The sequence below is a fragment of the Rhinatrema bivittatum genome, chromosome 1 (genome assembly GCF_901001135.1).
Source record: "Rhinatrema bivittatum chromosome 1, aRhiBiv1.1, whole genome shotgun sequence".
NCBI lineage: Eukaryota > Metazoa > Chordata > Amphibia > Gymnophiona > Rhinatrematidae > Rhinatrema > Rhinatrema bivittatum.
The window spans coordinates 509,151,417-509,178,505 of NC_042615.1; the positions used below are offsets into that span (position 1 = coordinate 509,151,417).

The window sequence follows — 27,089 nt, forward strand, 5'->3', positions numbered from 1 at the left end:
TTTCGACACGAGGATGGAGAGTCTTCCTTACCGAGCAGCGCATTGCCAAACCTCAGGCTCACATTTGGGAGTTGTTAGCCAAGCGGGTTCCCAGAGTCTGGGATTATTTACAAGTGCTTGATTCTATGGATTCTACCTTGGAGTTGGTACCCTGGGCGTTTGCTCACATGAGGCCTCTGCAATCAGCCTTACTGTCTCACTGGGACCCAATGTCGAAGCGTTATCAGCTACCTCTCCCTCTCCCAGAGCCTGATGGTCCAGTCTCTCATGGGGGCTCCGTCAGGACAAGTTGAGTTGTGGCATGGACCTCTATGTTCCAATCTAGACGGTTGTTACTACCGAATCCAGTCTTTTTGGCTGGAGAGCGGTATGTCAGCATCAGTCGGTGCAGGGCTGTTGGTCCCCGGAGGAAGCTTCCTGGTCCATTAATCGGCTAGACACCAGGGCGATATGTCTGGCCCTGCTAGTGTTTCTCCCCTCGGTGAGGGGCCGGTTGGTGAGGATCTTGTCGGACAGTGCGACAGTGGTGGCCTATATCAACTGCCAGGGAGGCACCAAGGGTCATTCCATGGCTCAGGAGGCTCGGCTTCTGGTGGAGTGGGCAGAGCAGCATCTGGCAGCCTCACACATAGCAGGCTTGGACAATGTGCAAGCCCGCTATGTGTCCCTCATTTGTCATCAGTGGGGGACCCCGTGTGTGGACTTAATGGCGACCTTCTGAAATGCCAAGGCTCTGCATTTCTTCAGTCAGGAGAGAGAAAGAGCAGCAGAGGGAGTAGATGGCTTGGTCCTGCCTTGGCCGACGGATGTCCTGCTGTATGTGTTTCCTCCCTGGCTCTGGTGGGCAGAATTCTCCGGAGAATAGTGTGTCATCCGGAACCGGTGATTTTGGTGGCGCCGGAGTGGCCGTGGCGTCCATGGTTTGCAGACTTGATCAAACTAGTGGTGGACGGTCCTCTTTGGCTCACCCATCTACTGAGCCTACTTTATCAGGGACCAGTTTGTTCGATCAGGCAGATCAATTCTGTCTAGCTGTTTGCATTTTGAAAGGTGGTATCTGAAGGAAAAAGGTTATTCAGACGTGATCGTTGCTACGCTCTTGCAATCTAGGAAGTCTTCCACCTCTCTATCCTACGCAAGGGTGTACAGCGTTTTTGATTCCTGGTGTTCCGGCTGGAAAGTGGACCCCAAGAAGAGTGTCTGTGCGCCATATTTTGGCCTTCCTTCAGGATAGTTTGGCAAAAGGGCTGTCCTTCAATTCACTTAAGGTTCAAGTGGCGGCGCTAGATTGCTTCCGAGGCAAGATTCGTGGCCCGTGGCTTTCGGCACATCCGGACTTTGTTCATTTTCTTCGAGGTGTGAAGCACCTGCGCCCTCCCATTCAACAGCTGTGCCTGTCTTGGATCCTTAATGTGGTCTTGCGGAGCCTTTATACACCACCCCCCCCCCCCCTTAGAGCCTCTGTGGCGTGCGACTATAAAGGCTCTCACTCTGAAAGTGGTCTTTTTGGTGGCTATCTGTTCAGTGCTCAGAATTTCCGAACTTCAAGCTCTTTCCTGCAGGGAGTCCTTTTTGAGAATCTCGGAGAAGGGGATTTCCTTGCGGACTGTGCCTTCTTTCTGACCCAAGGTGTCCTTTCACGTTAATCAGTCTGTGGAGCTCCCGTCCTTCTCAAACTTAGATCCAGCAGTGGGCGCACACCAGAGTCATCAAACAAGCCTTGCTGAGATACTTGGAAGTCACAAATAATTTCCGCATGTCAGATCACCTTTTTGTGTTGTGGAGTGCTTCCAAGAAAGGTCATAAGGCGTCAAAAGCGACTATATAAGGTGGTTGAAAGAAGCTATTAATTCCGCATATATTTGTCAGGGTCGCCCAATTCCAGAAGGTCTCCAGGTGCATTCTACTCACTCTCAGGCAGCCTCTTGGGCAGAGTGTCCTTTAGTCTCTTCTCAGGAGATCTGTAAGGCTGCTACGTGGAAGTCATTGCACACCTTTGCCAGACATTATTGCTTAGATGTCCAGACCCGGGGGCTGGAAATTTTGGCACGAGTGTGCTGCGAGCAGGACTCTCCCAGTCGCACCCTACTTAGGGAAGCTTTGGTACATCCCAGGAGTCTGGACTGATCTGGGTACGTACAGGGAAAGAAAAATTGGTTCTTACCTGCTAATTTTCATTCCTGTAGTACCACAGATCAGTCCAGAGTCCCACCCTTGATTAGCAAAGGGTATTGGGAGAGTCCGCTTGATCTGTCTGTTTTTGCTGTATGGTCGATGAAGAAGCACAGGGTTTGTTGATCCCACATGGGTTTTTGGTGTGAGGTTGTTTTGTTGTTGCCTGTTTTTTGATTATCCTCTTCCTCCTGTTCATTTAGGGGAGTAGGCATAGTTACTTGATTCTTTTTTATATTTCTGACTTGGGTACAGATTAATACTGAGGGACTGCAGGAGGCACCTTGTCTTAAGTGGCAGTGGCAGTAAAACTTTCTCTGACTCCATCTGCTGGAGGGGAGGCAAAACCCAGGAGTCTGGAGTGATCTGTGGAACTATAGGAACGAAAATTAGCAGGTAAGAACCAAGTTTTCTATCTATCATGCCTCCTTCTCACTTTACTTTTGAAAATTGTTCCATTTCTATCACCACTCGGGCTTGTAACTTAGGAGTCATTCTGGCCTCAGACTTCTCAATGTTTTCTAACATTTCCTCAGTTGTAAAAACTTCATTTTACAAAATTCACCTGTTAAAACTATTAAAACCACTCCTATATCCTGTTGATTTTCGTACTGTATTACAAGCATTAATTTTGACCAGACTAGATTACTGCAACATGCTATATTTAGGGCTTTCTGACACTGTCATCCACTTCAATTAATACAAAATGCTTCTGCTCGTCTTCTTGCCAATATAAAAACTAGAGATCACATCACCCCAACTCTTAATACTTTGCACTGGCTTCCTGTACGGCAACAAATTCAATACAAAACCCTGACAATCATTCATAACGTAATTCATAAATCTTCTGCTATATGGTTGTGCTCCATATTGCGTTTTATACCAACCATCACGTTACCTTCACTTCGTAGACAAAAACCTTTTACAAGTTCCAACGATTAATACTGCGAGGCTGGATTTAACTAGAAAGCGTGCTTTTTCAGTAGCAGGCCCTACTATCTGGAATTCAATCCCAGACTTGCTTAGACTTTTATAGCAAATCCAATAGAATTCAGGAAAAAATAGGTATTTTTCAATGTTCTGTTGCATTTGGCAAGCTTCAAGCAGTATGATAATCATTTCCTTCCTTATGAGTTCTTTTTAGTTTTTAGCTCAATGTTTATCTTGGCACGATTTGAATTGTTGTAACATTTTATATTTGACTTTATTATGCTTTAATTATGTATGTCCCATCTTTGTAAACCGCTTAGACCTACACAAATTGTATTGGCTGTATATAAAAGATTTTAAATAAAGATTTTAAATAAATAAATACATTTGGTGTGGGGGAGCCATAATGGCATCTACAGAGTATGGGGAAGTGAAAATGCATTCTGCCCTAGCACTGGCAGAATTGGCTTCGGGCTGGGGAAGCTAATTCTGCCAGTGCTCTGGTATTTCCATGAGGGCAGAGAGAGACAGCTGGCGAAGAGGCATATGGGAGCCTCTTGGGTGGAGTATGCATAGCAGGATAGTGTATTCTGGTCCCTGCTTCAGTCTCGGCTACTGGATTGGGATAGACTGCCTTGTTTTGTTTTTGGCTTTGAACGAGAGCAGGGCAACATGTTCCTCCTGCACTGAACCTTGAAAGGCAGACTATTAAGTGGTTGTGTACTGGGAAGGGGGGATGTCTGTTTTGGTGGGTAGCTCAGACATGATTCCCACCCCACGATGGAAGACCGTGGAGGCCATTTTATGAGCACAGAATTCAGTCCCTTGGTCCGCCCAGGTTTTTACTTTTCAATGGAATGTCCTTTGGGGCTACTTAACAGCCAGAATAAATGAAGCCAATTGTTGGCGCCAAGCATAAATTGCCAGCTCCAAGTCAGATGGACTAAAACTGTGCTCTCTTATCCTCTTGATGCTAGGTCTTCTGAGTACTCTGTCCTTTTGGTTCTCAGCACTGCAGAGAGACGGTCATCTGCAGCAGTAATTTATTTTTGGAACTTTTGGTCTTTGTACATAGTTTTATGGACTTTGATTCTCCTTGAGTGAGTGGGATCAAGTGATGCAACTGGGATTTACTAACACTGAGCTCAGCTGCTCTTCCTGTGGGGAGGGTGCAGCATGCCAAGGAATGCACGACTGAATGACTGAACCGATTTAAAGCAGAACTTGCCTATTGGTAGTAAGGCAATTTATTTTGTTTCTGCTGCTACTGCTATTTAACACTTGTATAGCATTACTCGATGTTCGTAGCATTGGATTGGTTTTGTGCTTGTTGTAGCAATCATTTTGTTTTGCAAGCCATGTCCCTGAACCCTGGCCCTAGCACCTGATTTATCTCTCTGGTGCGTAGGGCTTGTAAGTATGTCTCTCTTCCTTAAGGAGGAGTTCGCAAATTTAATTCTTATTCACTGTGTTCATGGTATCTTGCGAGAAATAAAAAAAAACAAAAATCCCTGCAGTAAGAAGGCCATAAGTTGAACAGCATTCGGTGTAAGAAAGGCATATGGAGGGGATACTCAAGGTGAGGTAGCTCTCAGGGCATCCAGTGAGTTTTTTAATTAGGGGTCCTTTCTTGGGACCTGGTGATACATAATTCCTTTTGCAGTTTATTGGACTTGAATCCAAATTGCATCAGTCTAGTGGGTCTTATGGATTACCGTATATGAAATGAAGAGTCCCTGTGGCTCTAAGATTATTTGTTCTTGAACTCCTAGGGCCGCAGATTCGATCCCTGCTGTCCCTGGCATTAGAAAATATTACGCTCCAAAATTCGCTTATTTCTGATGCCTTTATGCCTTCCCCGGTCTCTCAGTCAGAGAATAGGAGGCTGTAAAGTTAACATTGAGCAGACTTCTCAACTTGAAGGCAGTGATCTCTGTTCCAAAGGCTGCTGCTCCACTTATTTTGTAGTCTTTAAGAAAGGGATTCTTCCAGCCCTTTCTGGACCTGAAACAAGTCATCAAATTCTTGAAGCTACCTCATTTCAGGATGGGAATCCTATGATTTGTAACTGTACTGGTGCAAAAGGAAGTGTGTTGACTTTCTGGGATTTAATGATAGCTTATCTTCATATCCCTCTCATATTTTTCTTTGCTTTGCAGTTCTGGGATGGCATTTTCAGTTTCAAGCTCTACCCTTCAGGTTAGCAATAGCCCCAAGGAACTTTTCAAAGGAATTGGTGGTTATGGTGGAGAAATTACGCAGGGACGGTATTCTGGCCCACCCTTATCTAGACATTTGGTTGATAGGAGTTTCAGGAGAGAGTTACAGCCTCTCAGAAGAATGGTTCAGTGATTACAGGAATTGGGTTGGATAGTTATTTTTTCCAAGAGCAACCTTCAACTGTCTTAGATGCGGGAATAACTGCACACATGTGGTTCAGGTTCATTGAGCAAAGCAAAGAATCTGGCAGTTACATTGTCAGACCCATGCATTGCTGTCAGCCAAAATCTGACTGTGATTCTGTTAGCTTCTCGTTTCCATGGCCGAGGTATTGGACCTAGTGCCATGAGCAAGACCTCTCATGCGTCCTTCTCAAACAGCCTTACTTCCTTGGTAGAATGCCCAGTCCTAGGGCTTTCCAGTGCAGCTTTCACTGCTGAAGCCAGTGAAGATAAACTGGATGTGGTAGTTGGGTCACAATTATTTTGAGTAGTGTGGATCTGAAAGTGCCAGACTGGGTAGATAGAAAAGTCAGTTGCCAGTCTGACAGATGTTTACTCGGAGGCATTGGATTCCTGAGGAGGCATGTTGGTCTCTCAACTAGTTGAAGATCAAAGTGATTTGATTAGCCTTTCTGCAGTTTGTGTCTTGAATAATAAGTCAGGCAGTCAAATGTCTGAGGAGGAATCCTTCCTCAGGAAGGCCTTATTGGCATCGATCAGCTTCCCTCTTAGCAGGTGTAGGCAACTTTCCAGTCAACTACCTCGGTCGCAGTGTAGTCAGCCTGGAAGAATGGTCTTTCTCTCAGGAGACCTTTGATCAAATTGTTGCAGGAGAGGACTGCCAGGACTGGATTTTATGGTGTCTAGCAAGAATCTGAAGGTTCACAGATTTGTCAGGTGGAAGAGGGCTTTTATCTGAGGTTGATGCCATGGTGCTATACATGTTTCCTCCTTGGCTCATGATTAATGAGAGATTTAAAACTCTTCAAGAGATTTAAAACTCTTCAAGTAAAGTTTAAAAACATGGCTCTTCAAAAAAGCTTTTCAAAGTGAGAGTGGGGAGTAAGTAATACTAATGAACAAGAAAAAGAACTCCTACACACAGTTAAAGTCACCAAATAACATATATGCTTTCTTATTTTTTTCTCATACTTAAGTATTCATTTAAGAAAGTTCAGTATATCTCATGTATGGATATTCTATTAATCATATAAATGGAATTTCCAATCCACGTTCAATATAGCGTATATTATTTGAATCATGTAACCAAAAATTTATTGGCACCTACTAGTTAATTTATAAACCAAACCTAACTTATTTACATGCCTATCTGTAAACCGTTGTGATGGTATATCATTAAACAAAGGTATAGAAAATTTTTTAAATAAATGATAGGGTGCTTCAAAATTTTGTGGATTGGCTGGGTCTGTCTTGGTATGTTGGATCTTGGACATTTAATCTGTGCCATTTCTTTGAGTCTACTAGTTCAAGGAGTTGTTCTTGCAGGGTCCGGTGTTATGCGAAGATCCAGATCGAGTTTGTCTTACAGCTAGAGCCTTGAGATAGCATGATTAGTGAAGGTTTATTTGTAAGCTGTGATAGCTATGTTCTTGAAGACCAGGAAATTCTCCACTTCACTAGCTTATATGGTTACTTGGAGAATTTTGAAGGGTTGGTGCTCCAGGCATCAGTGTGCTTCAGAGACTTTGTTTGCAGGAAGGCCTCTCTAAGGACTTGGCTCTGAATACCTTGAGTGCAGGTTGTGACTCTTGCTGTAGGGGGTCATGTTCTGGATAGACCATTATCCTCTCATCCAGAGATATCTTGTTCTGAAGAAGTGGGCAGCATTTTAGGCCTCCACTCAGGTTTTCTGGTTCCATCTTGGGATCTGAATTTTTTGTCCTTTTTCATGGGATTACAGTAAGTTCTTATCAGGGTTATTGCTCTTAAGGATGCTTACCTTGAAGTCTGTCATCCTAGTGGCTGTTCCATACAGAGTTTTTTGGAGTTAAAAGCACTGTATTGCAGAGAGATTTTCTTATTGATTTACAAAGGATATGGTTCAAATCCATATGCTATTCTTTTTGCCATAGATAATTTAATCTTTTCATTTAAGTCAGTCATTTTCTAGCACTTGTTCAGTAGGTAGATTGCAAGGAGTACAAACTTTTGTCTATTTCACTAAAACTTTCAGGAAGTCAGGTCGTTAGTTTGTTCTGTATAGTGGAGTTCGGAAAGGTGAGGTGGTCACCAGAGCTACAGTGGTGCTTGGATTAAGGAAACAATTACAGCAGTTAATGTGGGTTCCGATATTCCTTGCCTAGACAGGTTCACGCTCATTCCATGAGAGCTCAGGCTGCATTTTGGGCAGACTTGGTGTTTAGAATCTCCTTTGCTTAGATATTTGGGCATGTAAAGGCTCCTCCTTCACCTCAGTGGTTTGGCAAGAGGCTTGTGCAGCATCTTGCCCTATTAGGGAGTAGCTTGGGTACAACCCACTTATCTAGAGAGGTCTGACTGGATATAAAGAGGAAGGTGAAATTACTTCTTACCTGATTTCCTTTCCTTGAATACAGTCCTGTAAGATCTGGTCCAGGACCCTCCCAAATGTCTTACCTTCCATATCTTTTCGTTCACACTCTGCATTGCTGCTGATATTCTACAGCCAGATAAGGGACATAACTGAAGATGATACACTTTGTGCATTGGTGCAGATGAGTGATACATTTTCCAGTTATTTGTTGGAACTTTCTTTCAAGGCTGCTTCCTTATTCTTCTGGAAGTCTACTGGTTAAAAAAAATGAGAAGGGGAGGAAGTTGGTGAGACTCGCCTCTCAAGAGAGAGAGGAGGACAGCGACTGGGTTCCTGTTTGAGTCTAGGGAGCCTGGGGAGCTGAGGGAACATCATACCTGCTACTTTAACCCTGCTGATGTCATCAATTGGGGACTGGACTCCCGATAAAACTGGAAGGGCTGTGGCGCACAGCCGCCGGCATGAGCCAAAGGGGCGCACCCCTTCTACATTTTTTTTATTTCTTTTCCTCCTTAATAATCTATGGGTAGGAAAAGAAAAACAAAGTTTCTAACTTCATCACCGGGAGTTCTAGCAACCAGAGGACCCATGGACTCCCATGTGGTAAGGCGGGTAGATCAATTTGTGAGAAATTCCATACCGGATATTTCCTTCTCATCAGGATCCCCAGAGAGTCCAGCCCAGCTGCAGTCACCTCTAACGCCAATGGAGACCTTGAGACCAAACCCTCAAAGTATGGTACAAGGGACTGGAGGGACAGTAAATACTGTACAGCCTGGCAATGTACTGAATATAGAGAGTGGGAGGATACAAGATAGTTCTGATGCACAGATTTTACAAGAAGTGTCTATAGATGGTAATATGAATCCAGAACTATTGGATCCTCAAAATATCACTTTAGGTGATATATGGAGGGTACTCATTGACGTAAAGAAAACTTTATCAAATTCTAGTTTACAATTTAAGAAAGATACAGTTGAGATTAATAATAAGATGGAAGGACATGAGATTCGGATAAATCAAATTGATGAAAATGTTAAGGTAATAAATACTCTAACATCTTTACAAGCATCTAACAATTCTTTTGTTAAAGATAGCTTAATAATACATCGCCATTTAGAACTGTTAAAAAATGAAAATCGTGTTAGGAATTTAAGATTTCTTAATTTCCCAGTATCCAGATTGTTATCCGCTTTTGAATATTTGATAGAAATCTTGTCTATTTCCACAGTAGATAACAGTATTTCTAAAATATACTATATACCTAAGTAAAGGATTCAAACTCAAGATGGTGTGGAACAATTAGACATTGTGCAACGCGATTCCCCAAATTTGACCTCCTTTTTAGAGGCCTCGGTGGATAATATTCGCACTAGAGCTACTTTGTTAGTCTCATTTTGTAGAGAACAGGATAAGAATTTAATATTACACAAATTCTTTAGAAATAAAGATTTTCTCTTTTGTGGACGTAAGGTCCAAGTGTTTCCTGATGTTGCCCGTAGCACTCAGTTACGGAGGAAGCAATTCTTGGAATTGAAGCCAAGGGTTATATCTCTTGGTGCGCTCTTTTACTTAAGCATTTACACAGGAATTTTATCTTACAAAAAAATTAATTAATATTCCAAGATCCCACCCATCTAGAGGTATTCTTGACTGGTAAAGAACAGGGGTGAGGTAAAAGATTGCAAAAAAAAATGTAATATTCTCTCTTTCAGTATAAGTTATACTAATGTTTATAAATAACCTAGGTTATTTTTTCTTTTGTATATCCTCCCATTATTGGGGACTATATATTTGATGCACTAATATTTTTGAGATGTATGCTTTTTTTTCTGTTTCTAATACTTAAGATACATTTCTTGATTTTTTTTTTTTTTTTTGCAAATGTAAAAAATGTGTTGAAAAGCTGAATAAAATATAAATAAAAAAAAATGAGAAGGATTTTATATTGTTGAAGTAAACCAAAGATGTCTCCAGTTTGCTTGTTAGGAGAATACTGGCAGGCTAGTGACAGCATGATTGCATATAAAGGGTGACATTGAGCCTGTTGATCTGTCACCATTTGCTGGTCGAGGTGCATAACCAACTTGTCTGGATTAGTCTGACTGTATTCAAGGAGAGGAAATTATCAGATAAGCAGTTTGAATATCAGGTGGTATATAAGTAATTTTTAAATAAAATAAAAATAATTTCACTTTTGTGATGGTGGCCATGAAGAATGGTTAGGGCAGGAAATCTCGGGTGCCACAGTAAAATTTGAAGGTGCCATGGCAACCTAATACCTGGGATTTGCCAAGCCGTGGTTTAGGGGTATCTCTGGTTGTGTCCTTGTACAGGTGGGTGGTTAGTGGTTGTGCGAGTCTTGGGAGTTTGTGCTGTTGTGATATGGTAGGTTTGTTACACTGCTGCCAAGCTTTGTTTTTCTGCAGGGTTTTGTGTTACTTCACAAAGTGCTTGGTAATGCTGTTACTGAATGTGAATTTGGGGTTTTTTTGTATGGTGAGTAATTGAAAATTACCCTCTGCATTGGGGTATCTAATGATGTTTGATCATCTTTGATTTAGTTTCTTGCTCATTTTTTATTCTGTGTGAGATCTACAAGTGTGATATCTTTGTAAAGGTGTTTAAAGTTTGGTTCAGATTTTACCATTCTGAATTGCTAACTCCAGTTTGGTTTTGATTTTAAGTCCCTTCCAATTATCCCAGAAGGAATTATCTATGCTAGGGCTTTCCAAACTTTTATCTAATGGTTTTTTTTTTTTAATTTAAAAAAATGTTTAGACAATGTGAGCCCATTTTAGCACTTGAAAATTCAGATGATCCCAGAGGATAACAAAAACAAATTAGGAGGGGATGGTCCACTCTCACCCTCCCTGCACTCCAACTGATTCCCTCTCATAAGCTCCAGCTCCTCTCTTAACCTCCTCACTGCCAGCTGATTCCCTCTTCCATCCTCCAACCTATCCTTTCTCACCCCTCCAACCCTTTTTGCATCCCTCCTCAGCTGATCCCCCTGTTGCCTCAAAGCCCTTCTTATAACCCCCCCAATTAATCCTCTCCCTCCCCTCTCACTTATCTCCCATCCTTTTGCTCACCTTCCAGCCTCATTCCTACCCTTCTCATATTCCCTCCAACTGATCCCCTCTCATTCCCCAGTTCCTCGATCTTATGTTGTTCTCTGCTCCAGCCCCTCTCCTCCAAACATCACCCGGCCAGAATCATCGGCAGTATTTTCCTTTGGGTCCCAGACCAATGATAGATAACAGCTAGTGGGAAAAGAGTGCAGAGAGATGACAGTATGTTTCTCTTGGGTAGGTTCAATTGTGGAGGAGGAGGAGAGGAGCAGTAGCAATCTCAATCAGCCCATGCACACTGATCCCTCTCCAGCCCTCATGGCTGATTCCAAGTCCAATGGTGATCTGCAAGTGACAGCATTGTTAGTAATGAAAGTCGGCACAGAACCTCTGTGCCAGTGCAAGATCATGGGACCAGGACTATTGTAGGACCTATCTCGAGCAGGCTTTTTTTTTTTTTTTTTTCCCGCTTTTCGGCACTAGCTTCCTGATATTACAAAAATTCATGCGAGAGCCAGGCCACTGCAGGGTCTGTGAGTGCATGCTGGCTCTCAAATCCCAAGCTGACTTCCACCAATGCTGCTGGTGTCTGAAGAGCGCAGCTGTTTGAGGCCCTTGTGATTCCAGCTGAAGGGTTTGTGATTTGATCTATAGCCTCATTTTCAAGCAGCTTCCCCCCCCCCCCCCCCCTCCCCGTATTCTACCTTTCCAGCTCCGAGTAAGTGCCGTATAACTCTTCCCTGAGGGTCTCTTTGCTTCAGGTTAGATCATTTTCTCACCTTTTTGTCTTATGTTTAAATTCTTTATCAAACAAGGATATTTTAGATGCATTTCTTTGAACATGTTTTTTATTCCTGATTTTGTAGCTAACAATTCCCTTGCTGTTTTGTGCAAAATTGTATTTAAACTTTTACTGCTTGGTCCACGTGTTGTGATGGGTTTTCTGGGTTTGTGACGATTTTGAGGTGGGGCACTGGATGCTGGTATTTGCTTGGATCTATTGATATAAATGCACCATTGGGCTGTGGTCTGATAGGTATGATTTTGCTCTGACCATTAGGGCATTAATCTCTTATGTTTGTCGCCTATGGCAGTAATTGCTGTCTTTCATTCTTTCAGCCTGGACTACATTAAGTCTCTTCAGTCAACTGTGGACATGAAGCCAAGGGAGCTACACAAAAAGGGCAGTGAATACAACTCCATCTTCTTCAGCCCCAAGTCCTATGACTGCGCCCTTCTGGCTGCAGGCTGCACCTTTTCTGCTGTGGAGGCAGTGCTCACAGGAAAGGTGAGGGGTGTGATTTTGGGGGGGGGGGGGGGGGGTCTAGAATGAATCCCACCAATCTGTGACCCAGATTTCTCCCCAGCCACCCCCATCATCCTTGATACATTCACATCTGCCTCAGGGTTTTCTGCAGCTGCCTTTCTTACACTGATAACTGAGGGTTGGCTGAAAAAACGCCATAGGGAGGCGCTTGGAGACGCGGAGGTGCATCCGGTCATCTCGGCCATGGGGGGCGGGTGCTGCGCTGTGCAGGCCAGAGGTAGGCAAGTCCCATCCTGGAATGCCACAAACAGGTCCGGCTTTCAGGATATCCACAATGACTATCCATGAGATATATATTTATAAAATACGCCCATACAATGGAGGTAGTGCATGCAAATATACATCATGCATATTCAATGTGGATGTGCTGAAAACCAGACTTCCCTGTATGTACCCAGATCAGTCCAGACTCCTGGGTTTTGCCTCCCTTCCAGCAAATGGAGACAGAGAAAAACTTCACAGGCACTGTCTCATAACCCAGTGTGCCACCTGCAGCTCCTCAGTATTTCTCTGTCTCCAGCAGTTGGAGAAGGTGCAAAACCTGCAGTTTTGTACCTAAGGAAAAAAAAAAATAAAGGAAGAAACAGAAGAGGATAGATTAGGTGAAATTCCCTCCCAGGAGGTTGACAGGTCCTAGTGGGACTATACCTCCTGGTTTTTCAGAGGATGACGAGCACATAGTTCACTGATCCACGCCAGGAATGACAGCCAGTGGTCCGGTTCCCTCCCCTCAGGAGACTTGGGAGAAGCTTCTGTCACCTTCAGATAAGGCTATTAGTTGCTGTTTCCTGTCTGTGTTTTCTAAGGTTTATTTACAAAAAAAAAAAAAAAAAGGGGGGGGGGGAGAATAGGCAAAAAGGACAGGGTAAGTTTCGTTTGAATTCCGTCTGTGGCAGAAGGGCTCCGAGTGAGTGGGGTTATCCCTTTGCTGTTCCCAGCGCGTCTCCTTTTCTCCGTGTGCCGCACGGTCGTTTGCAGTACTAGGCCATGCCACGTGGCTGCTGTTGCACGCGGAGAGACTGCCGTGCGCCTCTCCAGAGCTGGCTACTGCTACCGCTGCCTCCCTGGTGGTACGTTGAGGGGGGGGGGAGCGCCCCGACATTGACTTTGCAGCAGGGGTCCGATGGGCCTAAAGCTGCAGTGCGGGAGGCCGTTGATCCATTCCTGCTGAGTGCTGGACCGGTGGCCATTTTGGATTCCTTCATATGCAAGGCACAAGCTGCAGCAGGAGAGGGGATCTCACACCTGCATTTCTCTAGCAAATCTGTCAATGGAGGGAGACCTGGGGAGCCCTGGGGAACTGCTCGAGGGAGTTGCTGGATCCTCTGGAGGAGAATGTGGAGGGTTCCTCCCCTTTTTCACCAGAGTCTGTTTTATTGCTGCATAAAGCCTATTTGGCCCATAAAGCTGCAGAGCAGCCCTATTCTAAGCAGAGGATAACAGATCCTCCCCCCAGGAAGAAGTCCAGATTTTCGGATCTTCAGGGGCCAATAGGGATCGGAGGATCCTGGGTCCTTCTGGGACAGGGACCACAGAGGAGGGATCCTCTGAGGAGTCGGATCAGGGATTGCCATATGGAGATGGTTCTCCCAACGCGGATACTCTTCACTCTGTGCAAGGGCCAGAGGATGAAGCGGGAAAGGCCCCGTCAATGGAGGGCGATGATCCTAAGGGAGGAACTCGGGCCCCTGATCCCACTGGTCCTGACGGACTGGGAATATCTATTCCGCAAAAGCAGGCTGACCTGGAAGAAGTGGATCCGGTCATGTCCGACTTAAGGGGTCTAGCCAAGACCTTCCCTCTTCACAGGTCGGTGAAAGAGTTGGTGGACAGGGAGTGGGACTCTCCGGAGACTGGCCTTAAGGTGAGCAGAGCCATAGATAGGCTTTACCCTTTGCCCAAGGACACTCTGGAGCTATTGAAGGTGGATGCATTGGGTTTGGCAGTTACGAAGAGAACTACCATTCTGGTAGCTGGGGCAGCTGCTCTGAAGGATCTGCAAGACAGGAAGCTCAAAGTGCGTCTTAAGAAGATTTTCAAGGTATCAGCGCTGGGCATCTGGGCGGCTGTCTGCAGCAGCTTTATACTCCGGGCTAGTTTGTGATGGGTGCAACAGTTGAAAAGTGACAGGGATATGATACCCCACGAGTCTGAACAGGCAGAGCGATTGGAAGAGGCGGTTGCTTAAGTGGGGGATGCTTTGTATGACCTCTGTCACACATCTTCTCTAATGATGATGTCTGCGGTCTCTGCCAGAAGACTTCTTTGGTTGTGGAACTGGTCAGCGGACGACTTGTCTAAAGCTCATCTGGGAGTGTTGCCTTTTATTTATTTATTTAGAGTTTTTCTATACCGGCATTCTTGATTAGAAATCACATCATGCTGGTTTACAAATAACAGGGGGGGGTGTGAAAATTAAAAAAAATGGAACATTATTAAGTGCAAAGAGGTCATAAAGTTACATTACAACAAGGTTGATATAACTGGGGAAAGAATTAGAGCAAGATAACTGAGCAGTTAAGGATTAAATATTTACATTATATTGTGAAGTCTCTTAAAATATGTTGCTTTCATTCAGTTGGAGTCTGGGAAGGCTTGCTTAAATAGCCAAGTCTTAAGCCTTTTTCTGAATGTAAGTAGGCATGGTTCTTGTCTCAGAACCGGGGGAATAGAATTTAACACTTCTAACAGAAGTTTTAAGGGAAAACTTCTGTTAGAAGAGGACTTGGAGCAGATGATAAAAAAAAATCTGGGAGATAAGGTCCACAAGCTACTGGAGGACAAGCCAAGACGGTCCAAAGGTTTTCTCCCTGTATGCTCTCGTTTTTAGGGGCAAAGGTGTTTCTGCCAGAGCAGAGCTCCAAGTAGTGGTCAAAGGCAGACCTCAAAGAAGTCGCAGTCCTGGAACCAGTTGTATCATGGGTGCAGACTGAACTGTGACTTCTCCGGCCAAAGTAGTGGCGGAACCAAGCCTGCGCAATGAGACAAAGCAGGCTCACGCCTCAGCTCCAATCATCAGGGGGTGTTTGACTCAGTTTTATGAGGAATGAGTCAAAATCACATCTGACCAGTGGGTTCTAAGCATGGGGAGGACAAGGCTATGCTTTAGGTTTGAGCGGCCACTCAAACCTTTCTATGGTGCCTCGGCAGAAAAGAAGTTGTTCGTTCAGACCATACAGTGGCTACAATTGTTGGGGGTCATTGTCCCCGTTCCCCGGGGTGAGAAGGGGATAGGACGTTATTCGATTTTATTTTGTGGTGCCCAAAAAGGAAGGAACTTTTTCGACCAATTCTGGCTTTAAAGGTGAATCTAGCTCTCAGTTTCTCATTTCTGGATGGACACTCTGCGATCCATCATAGCAGCGGGGAGTTCTTGGCTTCTTGGATCTGATGGAGTGTACCTACACATAGGGATTCATCCAGATCATCAATGGTACCTCAGGTTTATGGTCCTGGGGAGGCATTGTCAATTCTGTGCTCTCCCGTTCGGACTAGCAACGGCCCCAAGGACCTTCACCAAAGTGATGATGGTAGTGGTGGCGGATCTCAGAAAGGAGGGCATGCTGGTCCACTCGTATATGGATGGATGGCTCATCATTGGAAGTTCTTTGCCAAGGTGCGATAGAAGTGTTGCAACACCTGATATCACTGGGATGGATAGTCACTGTCCAAAAGCCGCCTTTCGCCTTAGCAAGTGCTGGAGTTCTTGGGCGCACTCTTCAGTACCCAACTAGGGAAGGTATTTCTCATAGAGGAGCGGATTGTCAAGCTGCAGGCTCAAGTTCGGAACCTGTTGGAGGCCTGAGTGTCCAGGATCTGGGATTACTTGTAGGTCCTCTGTACCATGGCCTCGATCTTGGAGCTGGTCCCATGGGCATTTGCTCATATGTGACCTCTTCAGAAAGCGTTGCTATCCCGGTGGGATCCGATGTCAGAGCAATTTCATCTCCCGCTACCGCTTACAGAGTTCGCCAGGTCCAGTCTTTCTTGGTGGCTTGGCCGGGACTATTTGTGCCACGGGGTGAACCTCGAGGTTCCTCAATGGATGGTAGTGATTACCGATGCCAGTCTCTCTGGTTGGGGAGCTGTATGTCAGTTGCAGTCTTTAGAGGAAGCGACCTGGTCCATCAGTCGCCTAAAGATGAGTGGTACAGTTGACTCTGCAGGAGTTTCTTCCCCTTTTGTGCAACTGTGCAGTCAAGAGTCCTGTCAGACAATGCGACTATGGTGGCCTACATCAACCACCAGGAAGGTACCAAGAGTCGTGCAATTGCTCAGGAGGCAGAAATGCTCATGTCCTGGGCGGAACAGCATCTGGCCTTGATAGCGGCCTTGCACATAGCAGGGTCTGCCAATGTGCAAGCGGATCCCGGAGAACGCGAGCTATCACAGGAAGCGATGACCGTCATTTCTCACAGGTGGGATGTGCCTCACATGGATTTGATGGCAACCTGGAAGAATGCCAAGGCACCGCATTTCTTCAGTCACAGAAGAGAGCACAGAGTGGAAAGGGTCGATGCCCTGATGCTTCCTTGGCCGCATGATGTTCTGATCTATGTGTTTCCTTCATGGCCTCTGGTGGGCAAGGTTGTAAGAAGAATAGAGGTCCACCCAGGAAAGGTGATTCTCATGGTTCCGGAGTGGCCACGAAGGCCTTGTTTTGCGGACCTGGTCAGTCTAGCAGTGGATGGCCTCCTGAGACTGGGCCATCTTCCAAATCTTCTGCAACAGGGCCCTATATTTTCAGATCAAGCAGATTGCTTTTGTGTAGCGGTTTGGCTTTTGAAAGGAGGTAAGAGGATATCTGGAAGATGATATTTCTACTCTGTTGTGAGCTTGCAAGACCTCTGCTTCATTGGTGTATGACCAGGTTTGGAGAGTCTTCGAGTCTTGGTGTATGGGGTTGATCCTCACCAAGCATTGGTTGCACAGATTCTAGGCTTTTTGCAGAGGTCTGACGAAAGCTTTGTCCTTTTAGTTCCTTGAGGGTGCAGGTGTCTGCCTTGGGCTGCTTGCTGGGCAAGGCTCATGGAAGAATTCTGGCTGCGCTTCCAGATGTGGTATGTTTCCTCTTAGGGGCGAAGCATTTACACCCCCTGGTTCATAAGATGTGTCCTTGGAGTATTAATTTGGTCCTCAAGGGTATGTGTGAAGCACTGCTTGAGCCTCTTAAGAGGGCCACCATAAAAGATCTGACTTTGAAGGTGTTTTTTCTTTTTGGAGCTTTTTTCAGCCACAAGGGTTTCTGAACTTCAAGCCCTATCATGTAGGGAACCCTTTTTGAGGATTTCAGATTCTGGAGTCTCTCTGAGGACGGTTCCATCTTTTCTGCTGAAGGTCGTTTCAGCGTTCCACTTAAGTCAGACAGGGGGAAATCACCACTGTATATATAATGTAGAGGAGTCTTCACTGCACCACTTCAGGTTTCCTGTGAAATTTACTTTGAGGGGAGGTCAGCATTCTCTGCCGCTCCGTGCAGTGAGCTCTGTTTCCAACAATTCTTTAACTCTATATCTGAATCTACGGAACAATATCTGTATCTGCTTCTGGTATTCATACCTACAGATCTTCGGTGAACATTGAGTTAACCCTCTACCCATGGACAGTCCTTGCACCCCGGCGTTGGTGCAGTGAAGACTCTTCTACATTTATATATACAGTGATGATTTCCCCCTGACGCAGCCCTGATGCGAAACACGGCCTTGTCAGGAGTCCTGTTTTCTGAATTTTCTAAATTGTAAAGGTGCTTTGCACAAGCACAAATTTGTATGTTACTGTAAATAAAAATAAATCACTTTTGAGATGTATTGACCAGTTATTTATGTTTAGCCGCACATTACTCACATTGTACCACAGATCAGTCCAAAGTCCCACCCGGTGATGGTGGGAAGGTTTGGAGAGTCCAGTTTTGTTTACCATATTGATTCTGATGAATTTGAAGAATGGCATAGGTTTCTCATTAGTCTTTTCAATTTATGAATTTCCTCTTTTTTTTTTTTTTTTCCTCTGCTCGTTCTGGGGCATATTATAGAGTTGATTTATTAGAAGTTTTGTTCAATATTTTAGGCTTGGGTACTGAGTAATACTGAGGAGCTGCAGGTGGCAAACTGGGTTAAGAGGCAGTGCCTGTGAAGTTTTTCCTCTGTCTTCATCTGCTGAAAGGGAGGCAAAACCCAGCAGTCTGGACTGATCTGTGGTACTACAGAAACAAAAATTAACAGGTAAGAATCTGTTTTCCTTTGTTTATGCATTCCAGGACTAGTTGCCTAGCCCTGGCACAGGCTTTACCTACAGAAAATTATTTCCTGCTGTGAGCCAGATGGGGCAGGAGTAATGTGGGAGTCTGCCCAATAGTTCCCTTATAAGAGACAGATTGTTAAAAGGATGGAGGCTGGATGCATACAATGGCTCCAAGAGAGCCACTTGATTAAGAGGGTGAGGAAAGATTGCATAGGATGCTTCCCTGATGAGAGCTGACTGGTTAAGAGAGAGCTTGCACAGAAAGCAATGTCTGTCTTTGCTGTGATCATCCCTAGGTGAGGAATGCAGTAGCAATTGTACGTCCCCCAGGGCATCATGCCGAGAGGAGCACTGCCTGTGGATTCTGCTTCTTTAACTCAGTGGCCCTGGCAGCTCGGTATGCACAGAAACTGGCAGACAAGCCAATCAGGTGAGAGCATACTGCTGCCTTGTCAGTAGATGAAACATTCACATTCTACAAGTAGAGGTATTTCTTACTAGATAAGAATGTTATATGCTTTGTACATGGTCACATCCTGAGCATGGGGCAGGTCTCCTTTGCACAATGCATGCGATTATAGCCTGAGAAGGGAACAGATCTCCTTTACACAGCACACCCACAATCACAGCCTGAGCAGAGGGCAGGTCTTCTTTACGCAGCACATCCATGAGCAGAGGGAGGTCTCCTTTACACAGCACCCACACGATCACAGCCTGAGCAGGAAGGCCTCTTGTTATGCTAGAGAACGTTTGACCCGCAAACCCATGGCGACAACTCCTCTCCCCTCCTGTCCTCCGACTGCAGGGTGCTGATTCTGGATTGGGACATCCACCATGGCAATGGCACACAGCACATGTTTGAGAGTGACCCCAGGTAAGGCAACAAGGTGTCTGTCCACGGTGGTGGGGGGGGGAAGGGAGGGGGAAGGAGCCTTTGTAAGTGGGTGGTAACTTGCTCCGATTTGGTAACTGAAAAAAAACCAAAACAAATGTATATCGATTGTTAATCCTCAGCAAGGATGCAGGTTCCCAAACATGGAGCCTGAAATGGAATCAAGAACTACAACTTAAAACAGACCTGAGAGGTTGGATTGAGAGAATTGAAAAGACACAATCAATCTCTGTGTAAGATGATTAAAAAAAAAAAAACCCCCAATCACTGTACTTACCCGGATCAGTCCAGACTGCTGGTTTTTGCCTCCCTTCCAGCAGGTGGAGACAGCGAAAAACTTGAAAGGCACCCACTAATCTACCAGTGTGTGCCATCTGCGATCCCTTCAGTATTTCTCTGTCTCCAGCAGATGAAGGTGGAAGAACCTGCGGTCCTGGTACTATCCTTAGTTTTTTGGGAAAAAAAAAAGCAGCAGCAGCCAGGCTTTCTCTGCCTATGGTTGCACCAAAGTGGCTCCTTTAAGGGGAAAAAAAAAAAAGAGAGAGCACTGAGCACTTTGCCTCCCTGGGAGATGTCAGCAGGGCTTTCTCCCCGGTTGCAGACTTGGCTGCCAGAGTCTTTTGATTTTCTTCGGTTTAATCACAGCCTGTATTCCCGGAGCACTGCTGAGTGACTGAGGGGGGATTTATCGGTGGGCCGGTCACCCCCCCTCTTGGCACAGAGTCGGCGATCTTCTGGTGAGACCCCTGGCAGTGCACATTGCGGTAATTCTTTATTTAAAAAAAAAAAAAAAAAAAAGTCAGGTGCTTAGTTTTTTGCTCTGCAGTCTCCCGGGCTCCGGAGAGTTTAATTTTGGTGTTTCCCCTGCTTCTATGCCTCAGCGGTGCCGCGTGCATCGCATTGTGTGGCATGTGGGGACCCAGCGGGGAGGCTCTCCAGCGAGAGCTTGTGCTCCTGCTGCATCCCCGGAGGAGAAGGTTCTTCGGGCTTTAAAGAGGGAGCTAGGGGAGGACCGCTGCGAGGCCCTGTGGTGCCGGTAAGCCTTCGCATGGTCACAGCAGTCCGCCTGCTTCATTCCTGAGGAGCGCGGGATCGGTGGCCATTTTGGGAGCCTTGGAAGATGTCTCTGACATCGCGGCAGGGGGAGGGGATTCCCCTCCCACGCTTTCTCCCCATAATAGGAGCCTTGGTTCACGGCCAGCTCTCCTGGGCTCTTCTCTTCACCTCCGTGGCGGAGCTTAAAGGGCCAGTCCTCATTTTCTGCAGATTGTGTTACTTATGCATAAGGCTTATTTGGCTAGCCTTATGCCTGCGGGGGAGCCATATCTGGGTCTTGCAAGATCGGTTCCTCCTCCTGCAAAGCTCCCTTGCCCGGATCCTCCTGAGGTATCCAGGATCCGAGGCATTCGTGGATCATCTGGGTCTGGTGACACCACCCTGGCGGGTGACTCTGTGGCTGCAGATCCCGTACAGGAGGACACGGATGGGGATGCAGAGCAGACAGCCCCTGCTGAGGGCGATGATTCTCACGTCCTTCGCTTGTTTCGTCGAGATGAACTGGAGCCCCTGATTCCATATGTCCTGTCGGAGCCAGGGATTCAATCCCCCCCAGAGGCTCCAGATTCGGTGGACCCAGTCCTGTCTGGTCTTCGTCCTCCGACTAAGATTTTTCCTTTCCATCCCATGTTGCTGCAGCTCATGTTCCGCAAGTGGGATGCCCCGGAGGCGAGCCTACTTTTGAGATGCGCTATGGATAAATTGTATCTGCTCCCGGATGATTCCCTGGAAATACTTAAGGTCCCCAAGGTGAATGCGGCGGTGTCTGTGGTTACGAAGCTTACTACGATACTGGTTGCGGGGGCGGCTGCCCCTGCCCTTAAGGACCCGCAGGATCGGGTGCACTTGAAAAGGATATTTGAGGTGTCGGCCCTGGGGTCAGGGCGGCCATCTGCAGCAGTTTGCAGCGAGTGAGCTTGCGTTCGGTGCCCAAGAACATTCCCCAGAGGAAGCGGATCAGGTAGATCGTTTGGAGGCGGCGGTGGCATGTGGGGCGGATGCCTTATATGATCTCCTCCGTACTTCATCCCGTACCATGGCCTCTGCAGTGTCTTCTCGAAGGCTGTTGTGGCTCCGTAATTGGTCGACTGATGTATCTAAGTCTCAATTGGGGGCACTTCCTTTCAGAGGAAAATTCCTGTTTTGAGAAGATTTGTAACAGCTTATTAAATCTTTAGGGGAAAGTAAGGTGTACAAACGTCCCGAGGATAAGTCTAAGTCTTCCAAGCCCTTTGGGCAGTCGTGGTCTCGTTTTCGAGGTCAGCGCCAGTTTTGGCAGTCCAGACTGTCCTAGTCAGCGTCAATCTTCGGGTAGGCCCCAGGCTTGGGCTCCTTTCTTTCGAGGCCGTCGGCCCGCTTGTGACTGAGTCCATCCCAGTCCGGCGGGGTCCTCACAGTGAGATCACGCCAATCTATTCCTCCGTTCCGGTGATAGGGGGTCGGCTCTCCCTATTCTACGAGGAGTGGGTCAACATAATGTCTGACTGGTGGATTCTAAGCATCATAGAACTCGGCTATGTGTTAGAATTAGCTCGGCCCCTGCGAAACCTGTTTCTAGTCTTTCCCTGCGGATCTCTACAAAAACGGCACATCGTGGCTCAAACCGTTCAGTTGGAGGATCTGGGAGCGGTCATTCCAGTTCCTTCAGACGAGCACCGGACGGGGAGGTATTCAATTTATTTCGTGATCCCCAAGAAGGAAGGCTTTTTGTCCGATCCTAGACCTGAAGAAGGTCAACAGAGCTCTCCGGGTGCCCCGTTTTTCGCATGGAGACCCTGCGTTCGGTGATAGCGGCTGTACACAAAGGAGAGTTTCTAGCTTCGCTGGATTTGATGGAAGCATACCTTCACATTGTTTTTCACAAGGATCATCAGAGGTTTCTACGCTTCATGGTTCTCGACAAACATTATCAGTTTCAAGCCCTTCCGTTCAAACTGGCGACCGCCCCTATGAGGAAAGACTAAAGAGGTTAGGACTTTTCAGCTTGGAGAAGAGACGGCTGAGGGGGGATATGATAGAGGTGTTTAAAATCATGAGAGGTCTAGAACGGGTAGATGTGAATCGGTTATTTACTCTTTCGGATAATAGAAAGACTAGGGGGCACTCCATGAAGTTAGCATGTGGCACGTTTAAAACTAATCGGAGAAAGTTCTTTTTTACTCAACTCAAATTTAGACTCTGGAATTTGTTGTCACAGGATGTGGTTAGTGCAGTTAGTATAGCTGTGTTTAAAAAAAGGATTGGATAAGTTCTTGGAGGAGAAGTCCATTACCTGCTATTAATTAAGTTGACTTATAAAATAGCCACTGCTATTACTAGCAACGGTAACATGGAATAGACTTAGTTTTTGGGTACTTGCCAGGTTCTTATGGCCTGGATTGGCCACTGTTGGAAACAGGATGCTGGGCTTGATGGACCCTTGGTCTGACCCAGTATGGCATGTTCTTATGAAGGTGATGGTGGTGGTAGCGGCGGCCCTTTGGCAAGAAGGCATCCTGGTTCATTCATATTTGGATGGCTGATCCGAGCGAAGTCTGAACACCTTTGCAGGTTTGCAGTTGACAAAGGGGTGCACAGCCTTAACTCTCTAGGTTGGGTCATTAACACCACCGAGAGTCACTTGTCTCCTGTTTAGGTTCTGGACTTCTTAGGGGCACGCTTCGACATGCGGATGCGGAAAGTCTTCCTAATGCAGGAGCGGATTAACAAGCTGATGTCGCAGGTTTGTTGCATCCTGTCCCTGCCAGTGCCCAAGGTGTGGGACTACTTGCAGGTGCTTGGTTCTATGGCATCTACTCTGGACTTGGTTCCTTGGGCCTTTGCTCATATGAGACCATTACAAAGAGCCCGTTGGGATCCCAAGTCGTAAGAGTTCGGGATTCTGTTGCCCCTTCAGGAGCCAGCCAGGTCCATTCTGGATTGGTGGTTGATCCCTGAGAACTTAAGTCGGGGAGTGGAGCTGGAAGTGCCGCAGTGGGTGATCAAGATGACACGTGCCAGTCTCTCTGGTTGGGGGGCAGTTTGCCAGTCTCATGCGGCACAACGTCTGTGGACGCAGCAGGAAGCGCAGTGGTCAGTCAACCATCTGGAAACCAGGGCACTGCAGATAGCCTTGCTGAAGTTTCTTCCCCTCATCCATCATCAGTCAGTACGGATTTTGTCCGACAATGCGACAACGGTGGCATATATCAGTCGACAAGGTGGCACGAAAAGCCAGCTAGTGGCCTTAGAGGCAGACGTGCTGATGGTCTGGGTGGAAGGAAATCTTGCCCGTCTGGCGGCATCACACATAGCCGGAGTAGACAACGTCAGGCAGACTTCTTAAGTCGCCAGCGATTGGACCCTGGAGAATGGGAGCTATCCGATGAGATACTGCCAGTGCAGAAGGGAGCATGGGGCAGAAGGAGTGGATGCCCTTGTCCTTCTGTGGCCCCGTGACGTTCTGCTCTACGTTTTTCCTCCCTGGCCTGTAGTGGGCAAGGTTGTGCGACGAATAGAGTCCCATCTAGGCTTGGTCATCTTTGTGGCTCCGGAGTGGCCTCTGAGGCCGTGGTCGCAGACCTTGTCAACTTGGCGGTGGGCGGTCCACTTCGTCTGTCATCTTCTGAGGCAAGGTCCAGTATTTTTCGACCAGGCGGCTTGCTTTTGTCTAGCGGCCTGGCTTATGAAAGGAAGCAATTGAGAAAGAAGGGTTATCCAGATGCTGTCGTTTCTACCCTTTTGAGGGCGCGTAAGACCTCTACGTCGCTTACGTAAGTTAGGGTCTGGAAGGTGTTTGATTCGTGATGTACTGGTTTGGGCGTTGCCTCGCGCCATGCCTATCTTGTTCTTACACTTGCTTTCTTGCGGGAGGGGTTGAAGAAAGGTCTGGCATACAGTTCTCTCAGGGTGCAGGTGGCAGCCCTGGGCCATTTGCGGGGGGAAATTGATGGAATGTCCCTGGCGGCTCATCCGGACGTTTTGCGTTTTCAGCGGGGTGCTAAGCACTTGAAGCCCCCAGTATGACCGGTGTGTCCTCCTTGGAGTATGAATCTGGTTCTTCGTGGGTTGTGCAGACTTCCTTTTGAGCTTCTCAAATGGGCCACTTTGAAGGATCTAACGCTCAAGTCTGTTTTCCTAGTGGCTATCTGTTCAGTGAGGCGCATGTCGGAGCTTCAAGCGCTGTCTTGTAGGGAACCTTTTCTTAGGTTTTCTGCTTCAGAGGTGTCTTTCAGAACGGTTCCGTCCTTTCTACTGAAAGTAGTGTCTGCTTTCCATTGAATCAGTCGGTGGAGTTGCCTGCTTTCCCGGATTTGGATTATGGGTCTCCTCAGGATCACGACTTGAGGAAGTTAGATGTCTGGCAGGTTCTCCTTCGCTATTTGGAGGTTGCTAATCACTTCAGGTTGTTGGACCATCTCTTTGCCCTTTGGAGCGGTCCTTTGGAGCGGTCCTCAGAAAGGGCATATGACATCCAAGGCTCTCATTGCCCATTTGTTGAAGGAAGTGATTGCTTCAAAGTATATCTTGCATGGCCGGGCAGTACCAGATGGTTTAAAAGCTCATTTGGTCCACTCTCAAGCTGCATCTTGGGCAGAGTCAGCTGGTCTCACCGCAGGAGATCTGTAGAGTGGCGACTTGGAAGTCTGCACACTTTTGCTAGGCATTATCGGTTAGACGTCCGGGCTCCGGATGCAGACTGTTTTGGCAGTAGTGTGCTTCGCACGGGACTCTCCAGGTCCCACCCCATGTAGGGCAGCTTGGGTACATCACAGCAGTCTGGACTGATCCGGTTACGTATAGGGAAAGGAAAATTAGTTCTTACCTGCTAATTTTTGTTCCGGTAGTACCACTGATCAGTCCAGACGCCATCCTGGGGATGAAGATACGATGAAAAAGGAGAGTACGCTCGATTGTATCTTTTTTTTTTTTTTTTTTTTTCTGCAGGCTTTCGAATGAGAAGCAGATTATTCAAATACGCGCAATTTGATTAATTCAATTTTCAGAGTGCTCATTTTATGTACAAAGTTCTTTGGTCATATTCCTTTTTCCCCAGTTTTTGATCTAACCATTGCATTAGGATGTGAGGTTCTTGGTTGCAAAGTTTTATCTGCTTTGATACTGTTCATACTGAAGGGATCGCAGGTGGCACACTGGTATATTAGTGGGTGCCTTTCAAGTTTTTCTCTGTCTCCATGTGCTGGAAGGGAGGCTTGAAATGGAAACAAGAACTACAACTTAAAATAGACCTGAGAGTTTGGATTGAGATAATTGAAAAGACACTATCAGTCTGTGTAAGATAAAAACCAATTAGTTATGTAGTGAATATCATATCCCAGAAAGCTTATGCAGTGTGGGGACTCAAAAAAAATAAACATTTTTGCTAAAATGTGAAAACTCCTCTGGCACCATAGAGCATATATTCTGGGAATGCAATGAGAGAAGAGCATTCTGGCAGAGTACATCAGACTACATTGCTAAAGTGTAGGATACGAGAAACAAATATCTCCTGAAATATGTTTACACACACTGGGGACCCTAGAAAATAAGATAAATCAGAAATTCCTGTATATTGGACTAAAGGTGGCTAAGAAATAGGAGGCAGATAAGTTATCTATTCTACCTTTTTTTTTTTTTTTTTTAAACTATTGGGGATATTCAGCAGGATAAACATCCCACTGAATGTCCCTGAATAAAGTTATCCAGTTATCTTTAATATTCAAAAGACAACCTAACTGGCTGTCTTTTGAATATTGCTGTTTAGGTTTAAAGTTATCCAGTTAAGGTAGCCAGATAGCTTTAGGATTGATTGGCTACACTCAAAGGAATATAGACAGTTAAGAAGCATTACTTTTTTTTTTTTTTTTTTTAAGACAGTATGTAGCCTGATTCCCTATCCTCTACCCCAATGTCTGAAAACTGGATCACACCAGGTCAAGGGTCCTATCCGCTGCTACTTCAAACCTCTCCAAGCAACAAATAGGAATGATCTGGGTCTGCTCACCTGCCCCACCACCCACCCTCCTATGTTTTTCCCAGTTAGCCAAAATCAGATTGCTGTACCCTCTTCTGTACCTCCCACCTTTCAGCTACAAGGATTGTGATTCACTTGTACCTTTCCCAGTGGCTTCCAGTGTTTCTCTTTCAGCCAGGAGTGCTATGAGCATACTGCTATCCCGACAGCTGAAAGGGGTTTCATAAGTTGCCCGTTGGGTAGGAGGGTTAGGGTTTGAGTGATGGGGGAGAGGAGAAGGGACAATGCCATCTGATTTCCTCTTCATCCAGTCAGACCAGGCCAGACCAGTGAGTTATACACTCCAACCAGCAGATGGAGACAGACTTCAGCAGGCTCACTGATGTCACTCTTTATATATATATATATATATATATATATATAAAAGTAAATAAATAAATAAAATAAATATACCCATAAACAAACTGAGCAAAACACCTCGAACATTAGTTGATGGTATTGGGCTTGTCCACAATTAACTTGTTACAGGAATACTGGCAGGTTGGTGTCAGCCTGGAGGTATATAAGGAGTAACTTCAGCGAGCCTGTTGATCTGTCTTCATCTGAAAATATTCTCTGGGTCTGATTTACTAAACTTTCTTCCCCCATACACACAGAATGGGAGAAAAGCCTTAAAACCAGGCTTTGGGT

At 46.0% G+C, this 27,089-nt stretch overlaps 1 protein-coding gene across 9 annotated transcripts in view; it reads left to right on the forward strand.

Annotated features, from left to right (window-relative positions):
- HDAC6 (histone deacetylase 6) overlaps positions 1–27,089 on the forward strand; it is a 172,015-nt gene that overhangs the window by 103,044 nt on the left and 41,882 nt on the right. For all 9 annotated transcript variants that reach the window (XM_029611444.1, XM_029611455.1, XM_029611433.1 and 6 more), the window contains 3 exons: positions 12,051–12,219; positions 18,795–18,928; positions 19,304–19,372. In XM_029611444.1, the coding sequence (XP_029467304.1) occupies positions 12,051–12,219; positions 18,795–18,928; positions 19,304–19,372 (372 nt within the window). The remainder of the gene's footprint in view (positions 1–12,050; positions 12,220–18,794; positions 18,929–19,303; positions 19,373–27,089) is intronic.